Source organism: Sorghum bicolor, chromosome 4, assembly GCF_000003195.3.
Source record: "Sorghum bicolor cultivar BTx623 chromosome 4, Sorghum_bicolor_NCBIv3, whole genome shotgun sequence".
Taxonomy (NCBI): Eukaryota; Viridiplantae; Streptophyta; class Magnoliopsida; order Poales; family Poaceae; genus Sorghum; species Sorghum bicolor.
In genome coordinates, this window is record NC_012873.2 from 2566963 (window position 1) to 2590781 (window position 23819).

The following is a 23819-nucleotide window of genomic DNA, read 5'->3' on the forward strand; positions in this document are numbered from 1 at the left end:
GTTTTAGAGTCTGAAGCCTACAAGAAAGCTGCATGCCTACAACTTTTATTGTTTCCCTTGGAGTCGGAGCCTCTCTTCCCGGCGCCGGTCTGCGTTGTCCCCTCCAGTCTGGATGAGAACCGAGGAGTGGAGACTGGAGAGAGAAGAACATGCTAGGGGCAATATGGTCATTTTCCTTCAGTCTTGGTAGGCGCACCGAGTGCTTCAACGACACTTTTACTGGGACAGAGGGAGTATATACGTAGGAGTATACTTTAAGCTCGATCATGCCTGAGGTTGGAAGCTGGAAGCCAGTGCACTCCGACTCTGTGGCTAGCTAGCTAGCAAGGGCCTGCCTGCTGAGAAGACGCAAGCAACGTTTGACCAAAGTGGCTGACGTGCTGTGTCTTGCATGGTGGGCGGAAAGAACGAACCGAACGAAACACGAACGACTGAGATGAGCTGGTCAAGCGATGTATGCTAGCTGCGGCCTATAGCTAGCTAGTTTTACTAGACGACGAAATGATGAATGGATTTACTCGTACGTACGTACTCTTGAGCTTGATCGAGCCCGTTCGAATAATAATTGGACTGGAAATAAACTTGAAAGTCAGGAGTTGGAAGAGTTGGCGGCCGGGATACGTACATTGACTCCGCCGTATACGAGTACTCCTATATATATAATATATGCGCCGCCATGCATGATCATGTAGGCTTTGTTTAGTTTCGAAAAATGAAAAAAAATTTGGTACAGTAGCACTTTCGTTTGTTTGTGACAAATATTATTCAATCATGGACTAACTAGAATCAAAAGATTCGTCTCGTGATTTACAGCTAAACTATGTAATTAGTTTTTGTTTTCGTCTATATTTAATGTTTCATGCATGTGTCACAAGATTCGATGTGACGGGAAATCTTGAAAAATTTTTGGTTTTCAGAGCGAACTAAACAAGGCCGTAATGGGATATGCACACATTGCTTTTGCCTGCCAGGCCAGTACCGTTTGTTGACCTCAGAGCTCAAAGGGGAGAACGTGTCAGTGTTAGATACTCCTAGGCTTTGTTTAGTTCATCCTGAAAACCAAAAAGTTTTCAAGATTCCCCATCACATCGAATCTTGGGGTATATGTATGAAACATTAAATATAAACGAAAACAAAAACTAATTACACAGTAAATCACGAGACGAATTTTTGATCTTAGTTAGTCCATAATTGGATAATATTTGTCACAAACAAACGAAAGTGCTACAGTGCCGAAAAATTTTCACTTTTCGGAACTAAACAAGGCCCTACTTTACGTATACGTATATACCAATCATATGTACGTAAGAGAAAAAAAGAAACAAAAAAAATATGAACGAGGAATGGAGGAACTGGAGAATCTGCCCCCTCGTCCTACCTCCCTGCTCCGGTGCCCGGCACGAGTCGTCGGAGTCGGGACCAATCTTTGAAAAAATTTGTTTGTACACTATATTTTACAAATATTATTTAACTATAGATTTTTAACTAGGTTAAAAATATTCATCTCGTAAATTCTATATAAATTATAGAATTAATTATTTTTAATATATATTTAATGATCTATGCATATATAGCAAGATATTTGATACGATAAAAAGTCTAAAATTTTTTGTAAAATTTATAAGAAACTAAACAAGGCCCAAATACAATTTCGCTTTCATCGCTCATCAACATCGACTCTGGCCTTGTTTAGTTCCCAAAAAATTTTGCAAAATTTTTCGGATTCCCCGTCACATCGAATCTTTAGACACATGCATGAAGTACTAAATATAGACAAAAATAAAAACTAATTGCACAGTTTGGTCGAAATTGACGAGACAAATCTTTTGAGCCTAGTTAGTCCATAATTGAATAATATTTGTCAAATACAAACAAAAAAACTACGGTGTCCATTTTGTAAAATATTTTGGAACTAAACAAGGCCTCAATTTCCCCTACCAGAAAAAAAAATATCCACATCGATTCAATTCGCTCATGCATGCATGCATGCATGCAAACGCTTACTGCTCGTCACGTGCGTGCGCTGCCCTGCGAGGTGCGAGCCCGTCACGTCACACGGTCACGGTGACAGTCAAGACTGCACCTGTTTCTCGGCAGGCGGACCCCACCCAGGCCTATGGCTGGCTGGCACTGTCACTGTCCCCGCGCAGAGAATCCCAAGCTGTCGGCCAGCTGCAATTAAGGATGAAAACCGAAAGGAAACCGAACCGCTTTCTATATTTGATCCGATCGAATTCGTATTTTCTTGTCCGACTTTACTGTTTTCGCTTTCGTATTTTAGATGTTTCGTATTTCAAATGTAAAAGTAGAAAACGGTTTAGACATTTTTCGACCGTTTTCTACTTTTCGACTTTTAATTTGAAATATTTCGAATTCAAAATTTGATTTAAACCGAATTTAGTCCACTGCACGGTCACACAGCCTAACTACAGACTATTCATCATGCATCTGCATTCTTTCTACTGGTGGCTACCTGCGTTCCTACTAGCTATTAATTGATTGTTCTTATTTATGTGTGGGCTCTTGTATTAAATACCTAAGACTAAGGATCATGCACTTTTAATTATTACATGCTCTTAAACTTGATCGTATATATACTTAGTCATACACTTGGTACTACATATCGGTATTTCGTATTGAGTTTTCGTATATCGACCGTGTTCGACATAAATCCGCTCGAATTAGTTCGTTTTCGGAATTCTTGATATTTCGTAAGTTCGCGTTCGTTTCCGTGTCCGACTTTACTGTTTTCGTTTTCGTTTTCGTATTTCAAATGTAAAAGTAGAAAACAATTTAGGAGTTTTTCGACCGTTTCCGACCGTTTTCATCCCTAGCTGCAATGCAAGCCGCCTCCGGCTGCCACTTCTCCCGTTTCCGTCGCTTCCATTTCTCCGGTTCGGGTGTGCGGACGGAGCCACGGCCACCACGCCGCGCTGACACTCACACTGACAGCTGGGTCCGCGTGGCTTCGTCGATATCGACATCGTCATGGCTATGTTTAGTTTCTAAAATTCTCTGTTATATTAAATCTTAAGTTACACTAAATATAAATAAAAAATAATTAAATGTATCTTTTACTTATAATTTATAAGACAAATTTTTTGAATATAGTTAATATATAATTAAATAATAGTTATTTAATACAAACAATTCATTTTATAAGGCCCAGCTCCTGCACCGTCCCGACAGAATGGTGCTGGTGCCTACTCCTAGGCTGCAGCCTGCAGCAGCAGCTCTGCCCGCCGTCGTCTCCTGTCCTCTCCCGTGCCGCCGCCGACGCACCAGCGCGCGCGCGCATGATGCCGCCATCATGGCGCTCTGCTGCGTTTCGTTACGCGCGCTGCCTGCCTGCCTGCCATGGTAGGGGCTAGTAGCCGCGAAACCGGCACCGCGGGCCGGCAGACTGCGGGTGGGCCCCAAGGGGCCCTTCCCGCTCCCCGCGGGCGCGCCACGTGCAACGCCAGTACCGGGTGGCCCCTCACCCGCGTACCGAGTCAAACCTCGCTGATATTTTTTTTTACTACTCCCTCCGTCCACGAAAGAGTCAATTTCTAGAGTTGTCCTAAGTCAAACTTTTTAAACTTTGACCAAATTTCTAGAAAAAATGTTAAGATTTATAGTATCAAATTAGTATTATTAGATTCATCATAGAATATATTTTCATATAATGTGCATTTTATATTATAGATATTATTACTCTTTTCTATAAAGTTAGTCAAACTTTAACAAGTTTGACTGACACGGATACTAGAAATTGATTCTTTCGTGGACGGAGGGAGGGAGTATAAAAAAAAATCGTTTGAGGGACAGACAGAATGTGGAGGCAGACTGTTGTGGCGCGTGCTCGCTTTTTTATTTATTTATTACGCGTAGCCCCCTGTGGAATGTTCGATTCGCATGACGCAACTCGTGTAGTGCGCGTAGGCGTATGCTACCGTATAGTACGGAGTAACTACGTAACCGTATGCTCCTTCGAACGCTCACACAGATGAATCATGAACATGAATGGATGATGCAGTGCGTCCGGATCCCGGACATAGTGGACACGTGCTACGTGTACGTGCGCACAAACGAAGTCTACTATAAATTAATTAATTTCTATCCATATATTCTACAACTGATTTTTAACCGAACAAAATCGTTAATCTAGCTAGGACAAACTTGAGTCCATTTTAGTTACTTAAGAGCCAAACACCTGTGTCGGGCACCATAATCCGAGATACCCTGAGCGGAAAACTAAAAAGCTCTTCTAGTCCTCTTGATAAGAGGTCAAGCTAACTACCAACCGTTTTCCGCCACGCCCGAGACACAATGACAAGGCCTTGGACGAAACCAAGACCAATCCGTTCTCCGCCTCGCGCTGAGACCTGACAAATGAGGCCTCGAGCGAGACCAGACCCAGCAATCTCCGACTCGCCCGACCCCAGGGCTCGGACTCTTTCTTCCCATTGGCGCACTCGAGACCTTCCATGACGTCAGCCACGATCCCACGACAGGGCAGCGGTACATCCGGATAAGACAAGGGTTAAATCTCTACCACGCCCACAACTACATAGGGTGAGGCATGACGCCTACTGTGCTACCGACTCCTATCACTGTACGTACGGCAGAGACCTGTGCGGGCATGCAAGCATCAATCCAAGTTACTGTGCCCACAACCTCGTCAAAATTCAAGGCACTACTCCCAAACCAGAGGGTCTCGGGTCTCTCTCACGATCAAGGGAAATGAGGTTGGCATGTCTTTTACAGGGTTGGACATACCGATTAGAGGACGGGCATGGCTTGGCACGACGACTACAGAGATGGGCACGCCTCGCACTGCTACCACGAATGGCTACAGCGCCAAAGGACGGAGACCATCCCTTCACAGTGCTACGCCATACCCCCGCATGGCCTCGAATTCAACGGGAACGATACAATACATACATATGTAACCTTAGCCCCTCCTTGTGACTATAAAAGGAAGGGGTAAGGTCCAGTTCAAGGGACGGCAACACACAACACCACAAGTAGACAAGTTCACCAGCGCTAGAACATACTCAAGTTCACAACACTCCACTCCGAGACCTGGAATCCACTCCCTCTCTCACCAAGCTTGTAACCTCTACTACAAGCACTTCAATGCAAGATAATACAATATCTCCTCCCCCCACTGGACGTAGGGCACCTCTTGCCTGAACCAGTATAAATCGCTTGTGTTCTTCTTACACATCATTCGGATCGAAGACATGCAGATACAAATTTACTAGCCGGTGCTAGGACATCGAGTCCAAACACCGACAACCTAACTAAAATTAACTAAAAGGTGTTTAGTTATCTAGTCATCTAGGGAGTGACTAAAAGGGGCTAAGGGCAAAAAAAGACACTCTAGCCCTCATATTTGCGACAACAACTAAGATCCTGGACAATTAATAGAGGGCGTTTGGTCTTTTTCATCAGCTTTAGTCTCTTTTAATTAGTTACCTAAACAAAACACCCTAGGACAAAGGTCTAGTCCCTAAACTAAAGTTTAGTCGAGGGACGACTAAACCAAACCAAGCAAGCAAAAATCACATCGTCGTCTAATAATACACTAATCATAGGCTAACAGTAAAACCTAAGGCTAAATCCTAGTGGGATGCAAAAACAATCCCGGTATGTGTATCTTCTGGAAGATAGATACACCCACACGAAATCTCTCTTTGTTTTTTTTATTACACGCAAATCTCTCTCGTGCCTTTTTCCCATCGCAGGAAACTGCTGGTAATGCGCGTTCGATACAAGCAAATTAAAAGCAGCCGGCCTCGTTGCCAAAGCCAAACACACAATGCATGCATGGCCTTGTTTCTTTTTTTTTTTAAAAAAAAATACTCGTAAAACTTTTGGTTGTTCCAAAAGAATGCGCTTCCTTCTCTTTACACCGCCTTCCCGGCCGGCCACCCTTGAATCTTGCAGATCGATTATTCTCCGGTTCTTCTCACCGCCCACAGCTTTATGTATAGCTTTTCATCAAAAGTGGAATATTTGAACATATACACGTAGCATTATATATAAATTACAAAACTAATTATATAGTTTACATACGAGATGAAACTTTTAAATCTGATTAGTATATAATTAAATACTAATTATTATAGTTATAAATATAATACAGTATTTAAAAACTTTTCTTTTCGCGAATTAAACAAAGCCTTGAGTTGACATAGGGGGAGCAAAGCTCTATGGCATACTATAGCATATTTAAAAGCGATTGTTACTGCAGTATTAGTACTCCAAGAAGGGCACAGGAAGCGTCAATTCCGTCCCCGAATTTCTAAATGAGGGCCTACTTTTGTCCACCTTTACAAGGTGTAGGAGTAAGTTTCAGTAAAGGCTTTATGTTGAGGTTTCCAGTCCTTCATGTATTGGATTGATTAGTTTCATCTCTACAGAACATGTTTTACTCTTTCTCTATATCAATATTGTCATGTTAGTATAGTTTACATATGCTCAGACTTCTCTATATTAATGAGACTGGCCTAAGGAGTACTATATCCTCGACGACAATGCATGTCATCGTTTCAAGCATATCTGCTGCGAACTTTATGGGTTACCGCTTGCGCTTTTACCTTTTAGCACTGCTACTTGAAATGCATTTGCTCGTACATATGCATGGGAAAAATAGAAGAAATGCATTTGTGTATTCGTCCACACCAAAATCACGAATCCCAACAGTACAAAATTTATGCTCTTATTGCAAGCTATGGTTTGTCTTTGGACATTTACATCTCGTATGTAAGATGAAAATATAATCCTTATGCTCCTAAAATGAGGGGTTCACATTTTTTTCCTAAATCAAAGCATATCAAACCCACCGATATATAAAGTTGGCCAAACTTATTGAACTTTTTTTAGAACAAAACTTATATAGTTTAACTTTGGAAAAAACTTAAACCTCTAATGTTCTGTACTAATTGAGTTGATATTAAATACTGTCTCAAAAACCAAAAAAAGAGATAAAGTTCTTTTTTTCCTAAGTATTAAACAAAGCTCTATTTTCCTCGAGAAAAAGTGAACTATAATATGTAACTAAAGACAGTACTCTCTCTCCATTCTGAAATACAACGTATTCAAACAAGTTTAGAATAAAATAAACAATATGACAAAAAATACTAACTCACCTCTTACTATTTAGTTATTTTAGTTGTTAACATTGATTTTAGTTACTAGTTGCATGAGTCGTTGTGAGCAAGATGATGTTTAAAAGGCACGTATAGATGCCATCAATTTCGGTTACCAATTACTACATGAGAATTTTGGGCAAGATGTTGTTTAAAAGGCATGTGTGGATTAAATTTAAAAGGTTTACATGCATGGATGGGTTGAGCAATCCAGAATCCTTTATAATTAAGGGCAAATTAAAAACCTTTCATACCTTATATTTCAGAATGGAGAGAGTAATATGCTAAATTGATCTGATTTGCAATCAAACATGCTAGTTCATGTTGTAGCTAGATTCTTACAATCACAAGATTACGATGATCATGTAATTAATCCATATGACATGTGCTTTTGGAGTTTTTGGGTGTTGAAAAATCTAGCTTGCCCACTTTATGTAAAATGTCGTCAAACTAATTAGCATAATACGTACAGTATTTATTACTATAACCAACAATAATCTACCACAAATTCAAGATCAAATACTCCATCAGTTTTAGAAAAAGTCAAAGCGACTTATACATAATTTGGAATGGAGGGATTGCTTCAATTCACAATGCAGGTTAGGGCACTCACAATGTAAGACTCTATCACCAAGTCCAAGACAATTAATTACATATTATTTATGGTATTTTGCTGATGTGACAACATATTTATTGAAGAAAGAGGTAGAAAAAATAAGACTCCAAGTCTTATTTAGACTCTAAGTCTATATTATTCGAGGTAATAAATAACTTTAGACTCTATGATAGAGTCTTCATTGTGAGTGCCCTTATAGTAATCCAAACAGTGCCCAAAATTGTATTTCTTAGACCTTTTCTTTTCTCCTAATCATCATAAGTAGCCGCTGCCGCCGCCAAAGTAGAATTCCCATTCTGCAGAAACCCAGGGACTGAAACGCAAACGAGCCCGAAGCAAAGGCCTTGTTTAGTTCCGGAACGGTAGCACTTTCGTTTGTTTGTGGTAAATATTGTTCAATCATAGACTAACTAGGGTCAAAAGATTCGTCTCGTGATTTACAGTCAAACTGTGTGATTAGTTTTTATTTTCGTCTATATTTAATGTTTCATGCATGTGCCGCAAGATTCGATGTGACAAAAAATCTTGAAAACTTTTTGGATTTCGGGGTGAACTAAACAAGGCCAAAGCAAAAGATTACCCGCCCCGTATTTCCCCCAATTTCCGGAGGAGGACGCTGCCCCACCTCGTCCCCTACCTTCCTCCCTCCTCGCTCCTTTTTTCTCTCTCCTCAGCTCCCTCCCTCCTCCTCTTCTTTCCGTTACTTTAAAGTTACTCCCACTAGCCACCCACTCTTCCTCCGCCTCCGCCCCCGCCCCCGCCTCGTCCCATCCCTGCCTCCTCTTCCTCGACGCCACCACGCCCCCCCCCCAAAAAATCCCCCCTCGCCAAGGATTCCCACGCGCCCCCACGTCGCCGGCGCCCGCCGACGCAACAGCGAGGTACGGAGCGCGGGCAGATGGGGATCTCAGGCGGGCCGACGAACCCCTTTTGCTCCCCTTTGGTTTTTGGATTCGGTTCGGAGTGGGTGCCTCTAGGGTTTCTGACGAGCGGGAATGAATGCAGGTGGTTCAGTTCCAGTATTCGGAGGCTGAGGCGGAGGCGGAAGGAGGGAGCGGGAGGATCCGTTCGCGCCCGGAGGACCGGGATCCGGTGCCCGTCGACGACGCGCCCATGTCGGGCCACCTCGATCGCCTCGCGCGGCCATGTGAGTTCCGAGGCTCCTCCTCCCCTGAACCTCAACGGCTTGGCTTGTCCTCCCCTAGATTTTCTCTCGCGGATTCACGGTGGTGGGTCGCTGCTGGGTTCGGGTTCCCTCGTCGATCGGGCGCATAGGCCGTACGCGCGTAGTGCGAATTCGACCTGCGGCGTTCATACAGTCCGCCCCCCATCCCCCTCCGTTGATTTTCGTAATCCGGCTAGCTGATTGAGGCGTCGGCGAGCTCGCCGGGTTCGCCCTGGTCCTTTTCTGCGGCTCTCACGCGGCGTTGCTTGTCTGCCCAATGGAATTTCTGGTGGTTCGGCGGCAAGGGCGAGGCGCATGCGCTTTGACTGGTTCAGTGCTGCGTCGTATATGTCTCCTCGGTGTTTCTGTGGCCAGGCGAGATGGGCGCGTAGCTTCCTACGAAGGAGAGGTTGGCTAAGCCGGATTTGTCGGTTTGACAATAAACTTCTAGGCGTTGTGTTTGTGTGGGATTTGTCCCCAGGCAAGTAGTCAACCGCTAGGTTTCAAACTGATTTCCTCATCGGACAGCGCCATTTTTCTTGACCTGTTCAATAGTGGCAGGCTCTGAACCAGTGCAAATCTGAATAAATTTCAACGTACGGATAGGACTTATGCTGAAACTTGCATACAATTTGGAATAGTTGGAGGCCTCAGTGTTACTGCTTACAGTAAGGTTGTAAACACAGAACCATTTAGTGGGGAACCTTAGCTGGATACTTGGATTCATTGCTGCAAATAATCACTTTGTTGGGAAGCTTGTTGTGTTCTGCCACTTCACTGGCTAGTATGATGAGAACTTCTCAATTCAGTTTCACAGCTTATTTGTATTCATTTAGCTCTTTCCGGTGCAACCTTTCAGGTTTTGAGGGGTGCTCAAGCCATGATGAACGCAGAGACCATAAGTCAGACTTTGAAGTCTCTGAAGATGAAAAGAAGACCAGAATGGGCTCTTTGAAGAAAAAGGCAATAGATGCATCGACTAAGATTAGACATTCATTAAAAAAGAACAGGAGGAAGAGTGGTAGTCGGGTTCTTTCTGTGTCTATTGAAGATGTGCGTGATCTAGAGGAGCTGCAAGCTGTTGAGGCATTTAGACAAGCACTACTCTTAGATGAGCTGTTGCCTGCAAGACATGATGACTATCATATGATGCTGAGGTATATATCCACTAAATTATGATGTGCCTTTTATTTATATTGATGTGTGAGTTCTCATTTTTCCAAACAAGTGCACAGCTCGTCCCTAACTAAATCTGGTCTTTAGATTTTTGAAAGCAAGGAAATTTGATATCGACAAAGCAAAGCAAATGTGGATTGATATGCTTCAGTGGCGGAGGGAATATGGCACTGATACGATTGTGGAGGTTAGTGGCTGAGCTTAGTCATAAGACAGTTTTAAATTTTGTCTGGCTTATATGGCTCCTGTCTTAAAACAACAACCTGAAATTATTTTATGTTTTCCATAGGACTTTGAATACACTGAGTTGGACACTGTTTTGCAATATTATCCTCATGGTTATCATGGAGTTGACAGAGATGGGAGACCTGTTTATATTGAAAGGCTTGGAAAGGTTGACCCTAGCAAACTTATGAATGTCACAACGATGGATCGGTATGTGCGATACCATGTCAAGGAGTTTGAGAGGAGCTTCTTGATTAAATTTCCAGCTTGCTCTCTTGCTGCAAAAAGGCACATTGATTCCAGCACGACAATTCTTGATGTCCAGGGCGTGGTATGTCACTGAAGATTGACTTTCATGATGCTTCTCTTCATGAAACTTGACAGATGATGAGAGCTAATTTGATACCTATGCTTTATAGGGGTTGAAGAATTTCAGCAAAACTGCACGCGAATTAATTCAGCGACTGCAGAAAATTGACAATGATAACTACCCAGAGGTATGATCCTCAATTCCTTTCTACACTCTTTGTTGCTTTTTTTTTCTTGCTTGGAATATATTGGTTTAATTTGTTGCATCTCCAGACTCTATACCAAATGTTTATTGTCAATGCTGGTCCGGGCTTCCGGTTACTATGGAACACTGTGAAGTCCTTCCTTGATCCCAAAACTACCGCCAAGATACATGTAAGTTTCCACTGAGGCGCAGACTACAGAACTATTTTTTTGCTTGATATAACATTGCTTAATGTCTAAGATATTCTTATGTTTTTAGGTTCTTGGGAACAAATACCAAAGTAAGCTGCTTGAAATAATTGATGCTAGGTAAGTGATGTTCAATCTACTCTTTTAGGGATTTTTTTTTCTTAATTGATTGCTTATGATTATTGTTTCATATAAAATGCTCAGTGAATTGCCGGAATTCCTTGGTGGCACTTGTACCTGTCCTGAATACGGAGGCTGCCTTAAGGCTGAAAAGGGACCATGGAAGGACCCAAACATACTTAAGGCATGTATCATTAGAAAATGTTATTGATCCTCTTTATATGTTCTTTGCTAACTTCACAGTATAACCTTCTCATTCTCATGTATTTATTATTTCTTACCTATTGTACTGATACCAGATAGTCCAAAGTGGTGAGGTTCAATGTGCTCGTCAAATTGTAACCATTTCCAATGGCGAGGAAAAATTTATTACTTATGCCAAACCGAAGCACCACACAGTAAGTTTCGAATCAATCTTCATTGATTTCGTTTCCAGAATTTTCCATACCAGAAATTCAGTAATTGGCTGCTTTGTTAAAACCATGCTTAAATGTGGAATGATAGATGCGAGGGAGTGACACATCAACTGCTGAGTCTGGCTCAGAAGCTGACGATGCTATCTCTCCCAAAGCTCTCAGAAGTTACATACCACATCCTAAGTTGACCCCAGTTCGTGAAGAGGTTAGTAGTTGATCTTTTCACATATTTTCTGCAATTGCGTTTGCAAATGCCAGTCTATCACTAGAACTTGCAACCTAAAACCCATTCTCCATTGCCCTTTGCCACGGCTATGGATTATGCCAGGTGGAATTAATGTTGTCTTTGTCTCTTTATTAGGTCAAAATGGTCAGGGCTACAAGCTTTTCTACTCGTCTCCCTGAATATGATGTACCTGTTGTTGACAAGGCTGTGGATGCTACATGGAAGAGAGAGCAACCACGAAAGACACCATTCGTGCCCCAAGGTTTGTTGTTGTTAATCTAATTTGTTGTCTGAAAGATCTGTTTGGGTTTTTGCTAGTACCTGACATTTGATATTTTGTTAGATGCAGACTCTTCTGTGAAAACTGCGTCCAAGCCATCTGATCGCTCCTGGGATAAGATCGTTGCAACTCTGATGGCTTGTCTTATGGCTATTGTAATGTTGGTTCGATCAGTCAAAGATCTTGCCACAAGGAGATTGCCATATAAAGGTGGATCAGAAGAAAGCTACTCTGCATTGTACCCAGACTCCATCCAGAAAGAGGAATTCCGTCCTCCTTCACCGATCCCTGGATTCGCTGAAGCCGACCTATTCGCCGCGGTCTTGCAAAGGCTGGGAGAGCTTGAAGAGAAGGTTCAGATGCTTCAAGAAAAGCCTTCTGAAATGCCTTGCGAGAAAGAAGAGTTGCTTAACGCTGCCGTGCGTCGTGTGGATGCATTGGAAGCCGAACTAATTGTAACAAAGAAGGTAATCTTTTATTCATTATAATTGCACAATAGTAGCACATGGTTTTGCTTCTTGCTTTTTTTTATACCAGCATACTACTCTAAAGCTCATCATGCACCTCTATATAAAGTTTACTTAGGATTATTTGTGGCTTGATTAGCTTCAGCAGTTTCATCGGCAAGCTGCTTACCATGTGCATTTGTGAAATTTCTCTAGGCTTTGCACGAGGCTCTTATCAGGCAAGAGGAACTGCTCGCCTACATCGACAGCAAGGAGATTGCCAAGGCTCAGGTTCGTAGTGCTACATCATGATGTTATCCTATCCGCGTTATAATCCCTGACATCTTTATCAGTCTCTAATGGTCTTGCTTCCTGTTGCAGAGAAAGAAGAAAACAATGTTTTGCTACTAGGACAAGGAGGGAGATACTTGTCCTTGCCCAGCTGCTTCCTGAGAGGAGATGCCAAAGATGGCGTCTGAGATGTAACCAGCGATCCCTTCATTTTCCTGACACATGTGAATCAACAGGTTTCCGTTGTAAATTGAGAAAATTCTGACATAAATAAAATGTGTTTTTTTGCATCATGAGCTTTGCTGCCTCCGGTCTCGCAATCTGGTTGTTCGTTGCAGCATAATTGGTTGTTGATTAGCCGAGCCGATGATATGGTAGGTGGACGGTTAGGTGATGCGTACGGTCAAGCAGTGGCTTGATTACCTCGGTCTCGATCGGTGATTGATTGTTATGACTTTGGGTGAATTATTGACCAGGCCAGCAGCCAGCTCTTGCTGGAAGAGCGTTGGTGTGATGGAGGCAAATCACGATGGCCTTTTTTTTTTTCTGTCTGCGATTGCTTGTTATTATAGCACAGTCAAGATACAAGTTATTTTTTTGTTACAGCAGGACAGCGAGTGGCTTAGGCCCCCTGTGTCATGTCTGCATTTGCTTGTTACTATAGCCCAGTCAAGATACAATTTATTTGCTTGTTATTATAGCAGGACAACTAAAGGCTGGTTTCCAAACAAACTAACAAAAGAAACGGTTGCGTGAGGAATAATGGCTAGTTTCCGAGCAACCCTGCAAAAGCGTTGAAGCTGCTGCCGGAGAGACCGAGAGAGACCCCATGGGGGCAAGGACGTTGCCAGGTAAGCTCTTGCTGAGAGGGACCCCATGGGGGCAAGGAAGTTGCCCTATGTCAGTCGTAAGCCTATGGCAAACATTCTTGGTCGTCGAATCAAATATGATGAACAACAAATATAAGGTTAGAAGATGAAATAAAAGAGTTGTATATATATAGATGTAAAGAGACGATTTGGTTGTTGGATCCCTCAATCAGCCATGTACCGCTATTTTATAGGTAGCATGGGTGATTTTATCCTATTCAAAAATCAATGTGGTATTATTATTATTATGTTATTTTATAGAGTTTTTCTTAGATTGGGCCAAAACCATGGACCTCTTGAAATTAGCCTCGGCCAAATTTCAGTGTTAATACTATTCTTTTTTTACATGTGTTTTAAGAAATCGTGCGCTCCAAAGAGAAAGCTACGTGATATACTCCCCCCGGGGTGCCGCTTAAAAATAAGTGAGAAGTGAAATCTTTTTTTTAAGCTTGTACATCTATTTTGGCAAGGAGAGAGTGTATCCATTCTATTTCTTGTATTATATACTCCGTATATAAGTGTACGAGGGGAACACACACATACACACAAAGTCACACGGACACGAACACGGATGTATACTGGGCTCCAATCCACTGCCCAGGAGGGGCCTGGTCACTGGAACGGGTTCTGCTGTTGACGCCATCGCCCCCTTCCCTTGCCTTCTTCCTCCCCTGTTCATCACCAGCGGAACGGGTTCTGCTGTTGGAGGCAAAACTTTAATGAAATCAGCTCAGACAATCGGCAGAGTACGTGGCGAGGGCAACGCATGGCGATGCCCGCCGACGCCAACCAACATCAGAAACACACACATTGGACAGAGGGCTACCGTAGCAAGCAAAGCAAGAGCATCACTTACCATGCCTCGCTTCTTCTTCTTCTTCTCGATGTACGCCAGGACCTCCTCCTGCTGCCCGTTCGACGTCTCCAGTAGCTTCTTGGTGGCGTCGAGCTCCGTCTCGAGCGCCTCGACGCGGGCGGCGGCGGCCTTGAGCGACTCCTCCAGCTCAGGCGGCACCTCCGGTGGCTTCGCCGCCAGCGCCGCCACCTTCCCTTCCAGGTCGTCCAGGCGCTTGACCAGCGCCTGGTACTGCGCCGCCGACACCACCACGGCGTCGGGCCCGCCCAGCTGCATCTGCTGCTGCATCTGCATCTGCCGCGTCTTCTTCGCCATGGCTTCCATGGTGGCGATGCCCATGGCCGCGTCCATGGCGCGCTTCGGCGCGATCTTGCCCACGCGGAACATGGCCACCACCCCCATCACCAGCGCCATGAACCCCGACACCACCTGCCGGTCCCCGGCGTCCCCTTGCTTGTACGCGTCCGGTAGCTGCGCGTACATGTCCCGCGCGATCTGCAGCTTCTCCTCGCTCACCTCGCCGCTCCAGTTGAAGTCCATGCCGCCCTTGTCCATGCCGCCGGGGAACAGGCCGCCGCCGTCGAAATTGTCCTTGGCAGGAGGTGCCGGGTCGTTGGCAGTTTTCATCTCGTGGAGGGGGGACATCTGCGGGTGCTCAATCTTGTCGCGCGCCACCTTGGGAGAATCCCCGGCGTTGCGGCGCATCGAGTCCTGCTTCTGCACTGGATCAGTCAGAAAACGGAAAAAAAAAAAGAGAGATTGTGTGAGTTGGGTGCCATGACGACAACCACCTTGGGAACGGGCACTGTTGCGTCCTCGGTGATGAGCTTCTCGTCGGCGTCGTGAGGGTCTGCGCTGTTCATCCCGCATCTCCCCATGCCGCATTGGACCATCTGAAGAACCAGGAACAGCATCATACCAAATAAGAAATGTTCAGACTACTGTTGTTGTTTTTTTCTTTCCAACTTCATCAAGACAGTTACAGAACTACTAGTTCAGTACATGACTGAACTAAAAATTTTAGACAAGGTATGTCCAGGAAAGTAGTGTAGAACCTTGAAGATTTCAGGGTCCTTCCATGGCCCTTTGTCAGAGCGCATACAGCCGCCTTCGCAGTTGCAAGTGCCGCCAAGGAACTCAGGCAGTTCGCTGCACAGACATCGGAAGAGTTAAGCACAGGAACAAGTTAGTCTGCTTGTTACATTAGATTAGATATGTGCATCAAGCATGCTGGTTTGCTGCAGTCATCAGCAACACAAGTTCAGTTCAGTTTGTTCAGCAAACCTGGCATCAATCACTTCCAGGAGCTTGCTCTGGTACTTATTGCCAAGGACCTGCACCATCGGAGTAGAGCAGAGCAGGGGTTACAAAAACTGTCATGATGACATGTGATTGATTGCAAAATGCAACCCTTGATGATCAAGTGGAACCAAAGGCTTGCGATGAGGCGATCGGTTGGTTACATGGATCTTGGCTGTGGTCTTGGGGTCGAGGAACGACTTGACGGTGTTCCACAGCAGCCTGAACCCCTGCCCTGCGTTGATGATGAACATCCGGCACAGCGTCTGCGCATCACCGATTTGAAATCACCAATGTAGCACTAGTAGCAGAATATTGCAATTTGCTTGGACCAACAAGTTTTGTTGTTTAAATTGTGTGTGTGTGTGTGTTTGTGTGTGTGTCAGGAACCTCAGGGTAGTTGTCTCCATCGATCTTCTGGAGTCGGCCGATGAGGTCCCTCGCAGCCTTGTTGAAGTTCTTGTACCCCTGGAGACGACAGCACAAGGGCCATGGATGAGAAGAAGCAAGCAATGGATGCTGCTGCGGTGGAGGATTATATATTGGCCGGAGAGATCGAGATCGATGACTCGGACGGACCACGCCGGAGACGTCGAGGATAGTGGTGCTCTGGTCGACGTGCTTCTTGGCGGCGATGGAGCACGCCGGGAACTTGACGGCGAAGGCGCGCTCGAACTCCCTCACGTGGTACTGCACGTAGCGGTCCATGCTGGTGACCTGCAGCAGCTTGGTGGTGTCGATCTGCCCGAGCTTCTCCATGTACACCGGCCGGCCGTCCTTGTCCACGCCATGGTGGCCCTGCGGGTAGTGCTCCAGCACCTGGTCCATCTCCTCGAACACGAAGTCGTCGATGATGGTGTCGGCGCCAAACTCCTTGCGCCACTGCAGCATGTCCGACCACATCTGCTTCGACTTGTCGATGTCGAACTTGCGCGCTTTCAGGAACCGGAGCATCATGTGGTAGTCGTCGTGCCGGGCGGGGAGGAGCTCCTCCAGCACCAGCGTCTGCCGGAACGCGTCCACCTGCTTCATCTCCTCCGCGTCGCGGACGTCCTCGATCGACACCGACATCACCTTGCTGCTGCGACGGCCCATCGACTTGCGGCTCAGCGAGCTCCGGAGAAGCTTCGACGACGCGCTCATCGCGCGGTGGCGCAGCGACGACGTGCGCGACGCCGACGCCGACAGCGCTGCGCCGCCCTCGCCGCCGCCGTCCGCCGCCGCCGCCGCCGCGGCGGCGGCGGCGGCCCCGGGCGTGGAGGACATGTGGGATTAGTCTGTGGTGGCGTACGTCCTCGCGCGCTGTCGTCGATCTTGCGGCGGCGGCCGCGGCGGCTACGGACGGGCCGAGCGCCTCCCTGCTGCTACCACCACCGGCCTGCTGAGCGATGATTCATCATCAACAGACGTCCATTAATGGCGCGCGAGGTGAGATCAAGATACATGCATGAAGATGGAGGCACCAACAAAAGATTTTCAAACCAGATTTCATCTCTTTTTTTCTGCGGATTAGATCAATGATCAACCAACCAATCAATATGTGTTCATAAGTTCGTTCCTAGCTAGGGAGAGGGAACAAGAACTCGAAGCCAGAAGTTTCTTGAACGATTCGATTCGATTCGATTGCAGGACTTCCATCCAATGTCCAAGAACAACGAGCTGATTATTCAGGAATTGTTCGTTCCGAACAGCATAATGGACGCATGCATGCTCATGGTGGAAAGATTAACGAGCAAATTTCATTTACTATCAAACGGAACGATCGATGCGAAGAGTTTATTACCTCGGAGACGTACGGCGGCCTCGACCAGGAGATTGAGGAGGAGGGCGGAGAGAAGGCGGGGGGAGGAGGGAGGAAGAAGAAGAAGGGTGGCTGACGATTGCAAAGCTGCTCGGGTGATGCATGCATGGCGGGCCTGCGCCTGCCTGTCTCAGGAGATTGCAAGCTTCCCCGTTCGTCGTCGTGAGGTGTCGTCCCCACTAGCTATTTCTGGCAAAGTCGCAGCTGCGCCGGTTCCAATTCTGTTCTGACAGAACATGATTCTGTTCTGCTGCTTGTGTACGTAATTAACAGCATCTCATAATGTGATGGCATTCATCTGAATCTGATGATGCAGACTTGTACTGCTGCTTCTACACTACTGCATCGATTCAGTTATCATCGAAATCTATCGATGGATATACACACGTGAACTTGAAAGATTTGGTCCTCCACTCTATTAGTATTAGTACTCATTTTGTTTCAAATTATAATCCGTATTAATTTTTTTTCCTAAATCAAAGTCAGACTTAACAAGGTATATAGAAACTACATTTTTGAGCCTGCAGGTTTGTCCGATTTTCAATCATGAACTACAAACGGGGACTGGAGTCTGGACACCCTCACTGTTGAAACTCACATAAACGGGTACAGAATAGCAAAGTAGAAATCAAGTTATATTAGATATACACCTGAGAACAATATCTGTTGCTGCAATAAACATGTACAACTAACAGGGCATCAGGCTATCTTTATTTTGATGCAACAACTCTTAGATCCCACCCAAATGAACTGTGCCAAAGCTAGTATGCTGTTTGCAGCAAGTGACCAAAGAGACATTTTTGCTGAGAAGAGGAGCAAGAAGTTACCCAGAACGAGACAGTGAGGTGGGTGCGGAGCCAGCAGCGAGAACTAGGATCAATGGTTATGAGTAGACCCACAAGCTTTGCCGCGCAAATGAGCGAAATTGGTGGACTGTCCTGGGAGAATTCCAACTTTGCCTCCATTGATCTTTTTTTTTTCTTGAAAACAGCATGAACCTGAAATCAGCAGAAATCAACAGATAAGCCAGCAGGATGTGACCAATTTGGGCGAAACTAAATTACATTGGAACCAAGGCGTGACAATACAATGCAAGAACAATAAGGCCTTGTTTAGATGCGAAAAGATTTTGGATTTCGCTACTGTAGCACTTTCGTTTGTTTGTGACAAATATTGTCTAATCATAGACTAACTAGGATCAAAAGATTCGTCTCGCGATTTACAGTTGTGCAATTAGTTTTTATTTTCAATATATATTTAATGCTTTATGCATGTGCCGAAAGATTCGATATGATAGAGAATCTTAGAAATTTTTTGGTTTTTGGGTGAACTATAAACAACACCTAAGATTGGTAAAATCACGCGAGGGAGCACTGCCAGGCTCCGCTTTTCTCCTCCAGAAGAACTACTGGTCGTTTCCTCATGGGCCCTCTGCGGGCCATAAAAAGATTAGGCCCAATCGAATTCCAGCGGCTCAAACGGCCCATATAAACACAGTCCCTTTTCCGACGAGGAAAAGAAGCCCGTCTCCCAGCCGCAAAGTCTTTTCTTCCTCCCACTGCCACGCGGGCCCCACCCTTTTCTTTTCTTCCCCAAGTCCCATCTTGGAGAAGAAGAAGAAGAAGGGCCGCGCTGCCACCAAAATCGCACGCGAGACGCAAGAGATCCCCAAACCCTACCTACACTCGCCCGCCCGCCGGCGCACTCGGGGATCGTCGAATCGAGCAGGTTGACGGAGGAGGAAGAAGGGGAGCGTCGAGGATGTTCCGCAACCAGTACGACACCGACGTGACCACATGGAGCCCCCAGGGGCGGCTGTTCCAGGTGGAGTACGCCATGGAGGCCGTCAAGCAGGGCTCCGCCTGCGTCGGGCTCTGCTCCCGCACCCACGCCGTCCTCGCCGCCGTCAACAAGCCCGCCTCCGAGCTCTCCTCCTACCAGCGGAAGGTGTTCCGCGTCGCTGAGCACGCCGGGGTCGCGCTCGCCGGACTCACCGCCGACGGGCGCGTCCTCTCGCGATTCCTCCGCAACGAGTGCATCAACCACTCCTTCGTCTACGAGGCGCCGCTCCCCATCTCCAGACTCGCGCTCAAGCTCGCCGACAAGGCGCAGGTCCGTACGCCTCCTTTCGCATCTCAGACTCACCCTCCCTCCCGTGATCCCGATCTCTTCTCTTACGAGCCCACGGGCGGAAGGGAGCATTAGAATTCGCATGGTTTGAGTTGCTGTACGAGTCAGGATCTGTGCTTAAGTTCGGTGATTGTTTCTCCGATCTGCGATTAAAGTTTGGCCGTTTAGGATGTCCTGCGGATGTGATTTATTAGACCTTTACGGCAATAGAGTGTTTATAGCCGAGGGCGTTACCTAAATATAATCTTATCTTGTTGAGATGCTTATATCTATCTGCAAACACCAACTATGTATGATATTAGGCTTTGCAAATGTTGTTGAATTTGCTCTTTTGGTGTTACTGCGACTTGTGAAACACCAACACTAAGTTGAACTTGGAGACACTTGGTAGGCTTTTAATTGAAGGGCAATTGAACATGATACCTTAGCTACACCTTATTTTCTTCCCATAGTTTTCAGAAATTCAGCAAAGTTGATTTCGAATATAGCACATAAACTGGCTAATTTATATATCGCAACAGACTGAGGAAAATATAGCTCAACCAAGAGAAGCACAAAAGAAGCTAAATACTAATTACAGTTACTGGAAGATTATTCAAGGATTAAGAATCATGGTTTTGACAGTGAATTGATAATTTGGTATATTTGGTTTACCTGAATCAAGCAGGAGTCTGTTCTTCTATTTCTTGTGGTTGTTATTCATCCATTGTTACTTTGTTAATGCTTGGAAAGAAGTTTGTGTTTGTCTTGGATCTGTTATGGTTTTCTAACTAATTCCTTTTTTGTCAAACTGTATGTGTATTTTCAAAAATAAGGTTTTTACTGTGTTACATGTGTGTGTAATATAATGTCATTGACATAGTTGCCTTTGTAGAGACGAATCCAATTGCACCAGTAGCTGTTTGTGAGCATGCTCTCTGTTATGTTTCACTTGATGATTTTGCCTTCCCATCTTGTTTGCACTTGTTCATAAATAACAAACTACACTGAACCTGCTTGCATTTGCCTGTTTAGTTGCATGTCATTGCACTTTTAGTGATTTGCCATACGCCCATACCATTGAGCTTTGTTATAATGAGCGAATTTCTGCCATGTTTCTATATATTTATTGTATATTGTATAAATGCGGATCATTTATAGCTTATAAACAGTACCTTAAATGTGTGTAACTATTTTTTACCTCTTATAATGACTAAAGAGCAAAGCCTTATGAGCTGTTGTGAAGGCTTGCTATGTTTCCTTGAGTCCATGACCTGTAATCAATGCAGCTAGCAAATTCATTCTGATGTTTTCTTTGAAATGTACACTGTCTCCTTATGATTTATGATTCACTCCCTTAAGCTTAATAAAGCTACAACATCAGAGATAGTATTGACTTGGAGTTGGGTGCTTCCATACTGGTGTACATTTGGATCTTAGGGTTAGGGTAGTGTTGCTTGGCCGGGCTAGGATGACAGGTTGTACCAGCTCGAAAATCTGACCTCAAGAAGAGCCAGTTGGGCAACTCCCCAATTGGCAAGAGTCTTTTGTGGAAGATAAAGTCTGATTCTCTCTGATTCATGTGTTAAGTTCTATTAAAAAAAAACCAGAACAATTCTAAGGACTGAGTAAAGCTTGTCATATAGAAAGTAAATGAGCTAGATAATTAGCTAAGGCTAGCGTGTTATAGCTGTAGTGGAGTAGTTTACCCAGCAGAGCTATATCTTTGCAGAAAAAACCATATCTGTTTAGCTATTGTAATGTGAAGTTGTGCCCAGTACTGCATCTGCACTTTGGAACAGGATTCTTGATTCCAGTTGAGTGCTACATCTACCATTCACTCTTAGACACATTCTCCAATTGGTTTTGTTATCATAGCATCGTACTTGAGCAATCACAACTTGATTTCCTGATAGCCATGCTTATATTTTGGTCATTTCACCGGATGGTCTATGCATGTCCTTTCTAAACATGCTTATTGTGAATTATGAATCCAAAGTTGATGATCAGCTGAATCAACTCATCACTTTCAGAAACAACTTTGTTATACTTAGCACACCAACGTAGTATTGGTGTGGGGGTGTACTACTGAGTGGTCTTGCACTGTATATCATGTCCACATTTTGTGGAAGAATACTTAATGTTGGTTCATTGATATATCTCTCTCATTTGTTGCACATCCTCCATTTGATTCGGATCATACTCGTGTAAACATATAATATGTAGTGTCTTGATTATGATACTTCAGCTCCAGTTTAGGCTTAGCTCTGTCCTTCCCATAATTGTCTCTTTGTCTGTTTCAGTTTTGGTCCCTTTTGTAGTCTAAGATGGTCCAGATAAGATATAGACATCTTGTTTACATCGAAGGCTCTTAAGGGGAACCAAGAATCAATATGTTCTTATGTCCATGCATGCTCTTCTATTTTAGGTGGATGAGTATTGACCCTTTTTAATACCATTGCAGGTTTGCACACAGCGGTCATGGAAGAGGCCCTATGGTGTTGGCCTCCTTGTTGCTGGACTGGATGAGTCGGGAGCTCATCTGTATTACAACTGCCCCAGCGGGAACTACTTTGAGTACCAGGCATTCGCCATTGGTTCTCGCTCTCAAGCCGCCAAGACTTTCCTGGAGCGCAGGTTCCAGGGCTACAAGGACTACACCCCTGAGCAGCTCATCAAGGATGCCCTCTCTGCCATAAAGGAGACACTGCAAGGTGAGAAGCTGTCGAGCTCCAACTGCACCGTGGCCATTGTCGGCAGGAAGGACGATGGCACCATCGAGCCATTCGAGATGATTGGCGCGGCAAGGATCCAAGAACTTATCGACTCCATGGAGGTCGCTGAGGAGGCGCCCGTGGAGGCCTCTTCCTCCATGCAGGAGGAGGAGAGGGGCTCAGAAGATGCTGCTGCACCCATGGACATCTAGGCCTGGGATTAGGGGCCTCATATGAACCCACCCTTACACTGCATTCCGAGTTCCCAAAGACTAGACTGCTTCTTTAGAAAATTGTTATTGTGTTGTGACTCTTGTGTACTCTTTGCTTCCAAAAAAACTTTGCGATGGTCTCCCCGACGAACAGTTGCAGTTGCTTGGATTTGGACTGATTATTTATCATGTGATGCAAACATAACGTTTTGGTTTTGGAGGCCAGCTAGACGTGCATACCATTGCGCCTGAAGTGTTTTTGCTCTGATTGGCTAAACATTTTATAAACTGCAATAGTTTTAAAAAAAAGTGCAATAGCTTGAGGAGTCATCTAATAGCTTTGTATTAGCTGGATGGTTAGATAACATAAATGGACTATAAGCTAGACTACAAGTTGAGCTGTTTGGATCAACTAGAGCTATTTTTTAGCAGTTTTTAACAAGCTCTACCTGATATAGAATTTTAAGCAGTTTTAAATAAGCTGTGGCTGCCATGGTGCCACTATTGTCCTGTGCTCGTGCCGTGCTGGTGGTAACCGTGCTCGTGCTGTGGTGATTCATTCCGCTCTGTTTGCGTACATGGGAGCCAGAGCCAGCCTGCTGGGGAAGCACGGCCATGTTCTCCTAGGAGTAGGACGCCATCGCCTTCTCCTGGCTCGACGCTCGCCAAATGTTTTCTCTCCTGGTCTTCTGCACAGCACATGATACATTTCATCCATCCATTCCATCATGTTCCCGCCAAGACGAATGCAGTTCTGAACTTGATCTGTGGTTGGGATACTGCACCCATTCTGAATCTTGACTCGGCCGAACGTGGATGTCCCACAGCATTTAGTCTATCATCTATTTTAAAACAAAATACCAGTAATTTCTGAGCGTAAAATGGTTGTATGATAGAGTGTTTTCTGCAGTGTTGGGTTTGAATAGGTTTTTCCTTTTTCGGCATTATTAGTGTTTGCACTCATTATTATTTGTATAAATAAAGGAAATAGAAATGTGGCTACGAAGTACACATCCAAGTGACAAAAATAAACAAAGGAATAGAAATACGGACAAGCCCTCCCCCTCTGCGTTGTGGTCGATCGATAAATTTCTCACCAAAACATTTCATATGAGTTACTCTCACTGTACTCAAAAAACGACAATCAAGTCATTTTG

The 23819-nt window shown here is 44.8% G+C and overlaps 3 protein-coding genes across 8 annotated transcripts; 2 read left to right on the forward strand and 1 right to left on the reverse strand.

Annotated features, from left to right (window-relative positions):
- Window positions 8481–13095, forward strand: LOC8057521 (phosphatidylinositol/phosphatidylcholine transfer protein SFH6). 2 transcript variants are annotated; one of them, XM_002451444.2, is made up of 15 exons: window positions 8481–8636; window positions 8761–8902; window positions 9780–10077; window positions 10184–10283; window positions 10386–10652; window positions 10741–10818; window positions 10904–11005; window positions 11094–11143; window positions 11228–11327; window positions 11443–11541; window positions 11648–11764; window positions 11921–12047; window positions 12129–12532; window positions 12728–12802; window positions 12893–13095. In XM_002451444.2, the coding sequence occupies exons 2-15, from the start codon at window positions 8869–8871 to the stop codon at window positions 12920–12922; spliced, it is 1881 nt and encodes a 626-aa protein (XP_002451489.2). In that variant the 5' UTR covers window positions 8481–8636; window positions 8761–8868; the 3' UTR covers window positions 12923–13095. The 2 variants fall into 2 exon arrangements, with proteins under 2 accessions (XP_002451489.2, XP_021315999.1); XM_021460324.1 differs by having other exon boundaries at window positions 12135–12532; window positions 12893–13092.
- On the reverse strand, window positions 14132–18006 carry LOC8057522 (phosphatidylinositol/phosphatidylcholine transfer protein SFH12). Of its 5 annotated transcripts, none has more exons than XM_021460327.1 (9): window positions 17610–18006; window positions 16406–17204; window positions 16217–16294; window positions 15991–16092; window positions 15812–15861; window positions 15583–15676; window positions 15319–15420; window positions 14528–15238; window positions 14132–14385 (listed from the first exon to the last, which is right to left on the reverse strand). In XM_021460327.1, exons 2-9 carry the CDS (start codon window positions 17090–17092, stop codon window positions 14350–14352), a joined length of 1860 nt encoding a protein of 619 aa, XP_021316002.1. In that variant the 5' UTR covers window positions 17093–17204; window positions 17610–18006; the 3' UTR covers window positions 14132–14349. The 5 variants fall into 5 exon arrangements, with proteins under 5 accessions (XP_021316002.1, XP_021316003.1, XP_002453266.1 ...); XM_021460328.1 differs by having other exon boundaries at window positions 14132–14367; window positions 14528–15244; XM_002453221.2 differs by having other exon boundaries at window positions 14132–14370; window positions 14528–15244.
- LOC8069936 (proteasome subunit alpha type-1) lies at window positions 19197–22897 on the forward strand. Its single transcript, XM_002451445.2, has 2 exons — window positions 19197–19739; window positions 22201–22897. Exons 1-2 carry the CDS (start codon window positions 19389–19391, stop codon window positions 22660–22662), a joined length of 813 nt encoding a protein of 270 aa, XP_002451490.1. The 5' UTR covers window positions 19197–19388; the 3' UTR covers window positions 22663–22897.

Bases quoted from the DNA above. Each gene is read 5' to 3' on its own strand.
- LOC8057521 (XM_002451444.2), top strand. From the start codon at position 8,869: ATGTCGGGCCACCTCGATCGCCTCGCGCGGCCAT. The intron at 10,078-10,183 runs GTATATATCCAC...TCTGGTCTTTAG, and splicing joins GACTATCATATGATGCTGAG to ATTTTTGAAAGCAAGGAAAT. The intron at 11,328-11,442 runs GCATGTATCATT...TACTGATACCAG, and splicing joins AGGACCCAAACATACTTAAG to ATAGTCCAAAGTGGTGAGGT.
- LOC8057522 (XM_021460325.1), bottom strand. From the start codon at position 17,092: ATGTCCTCCACGCCCGGGGCCGCCGCCGCCGCCGCGGCGGCGGCGGCG. The intron at 16,093-16,216 runs GTTCCTGACACA...GGTGATGCGCAG, and splicing joins ATGGAGACAACTACCCTGAG to ACGCTGTGCCGGATGTTCAT. The intron at 15,677-15,811 runs GTTTGCTGAACA...ATGTCTGTGCAG, and splicing joins CTGGAAGTGATTGATGCCAG to CGAACTGCCTGAGTTCCTTG.
- LOC8069936 (XM_002451445.2), top strand. From the start codon at position 19,389: ATGTTCCGCAACCAGTACGACACCGACGTGACCACATGGAGCCCCCAG. The intron at 19,740-22,200 runs GTCCGTACGCCT...ATACCATTGCAG, and splicing joins AGCTCGCCGACAAGGCGCAG to GTTTGCACACAGCGGTCATG.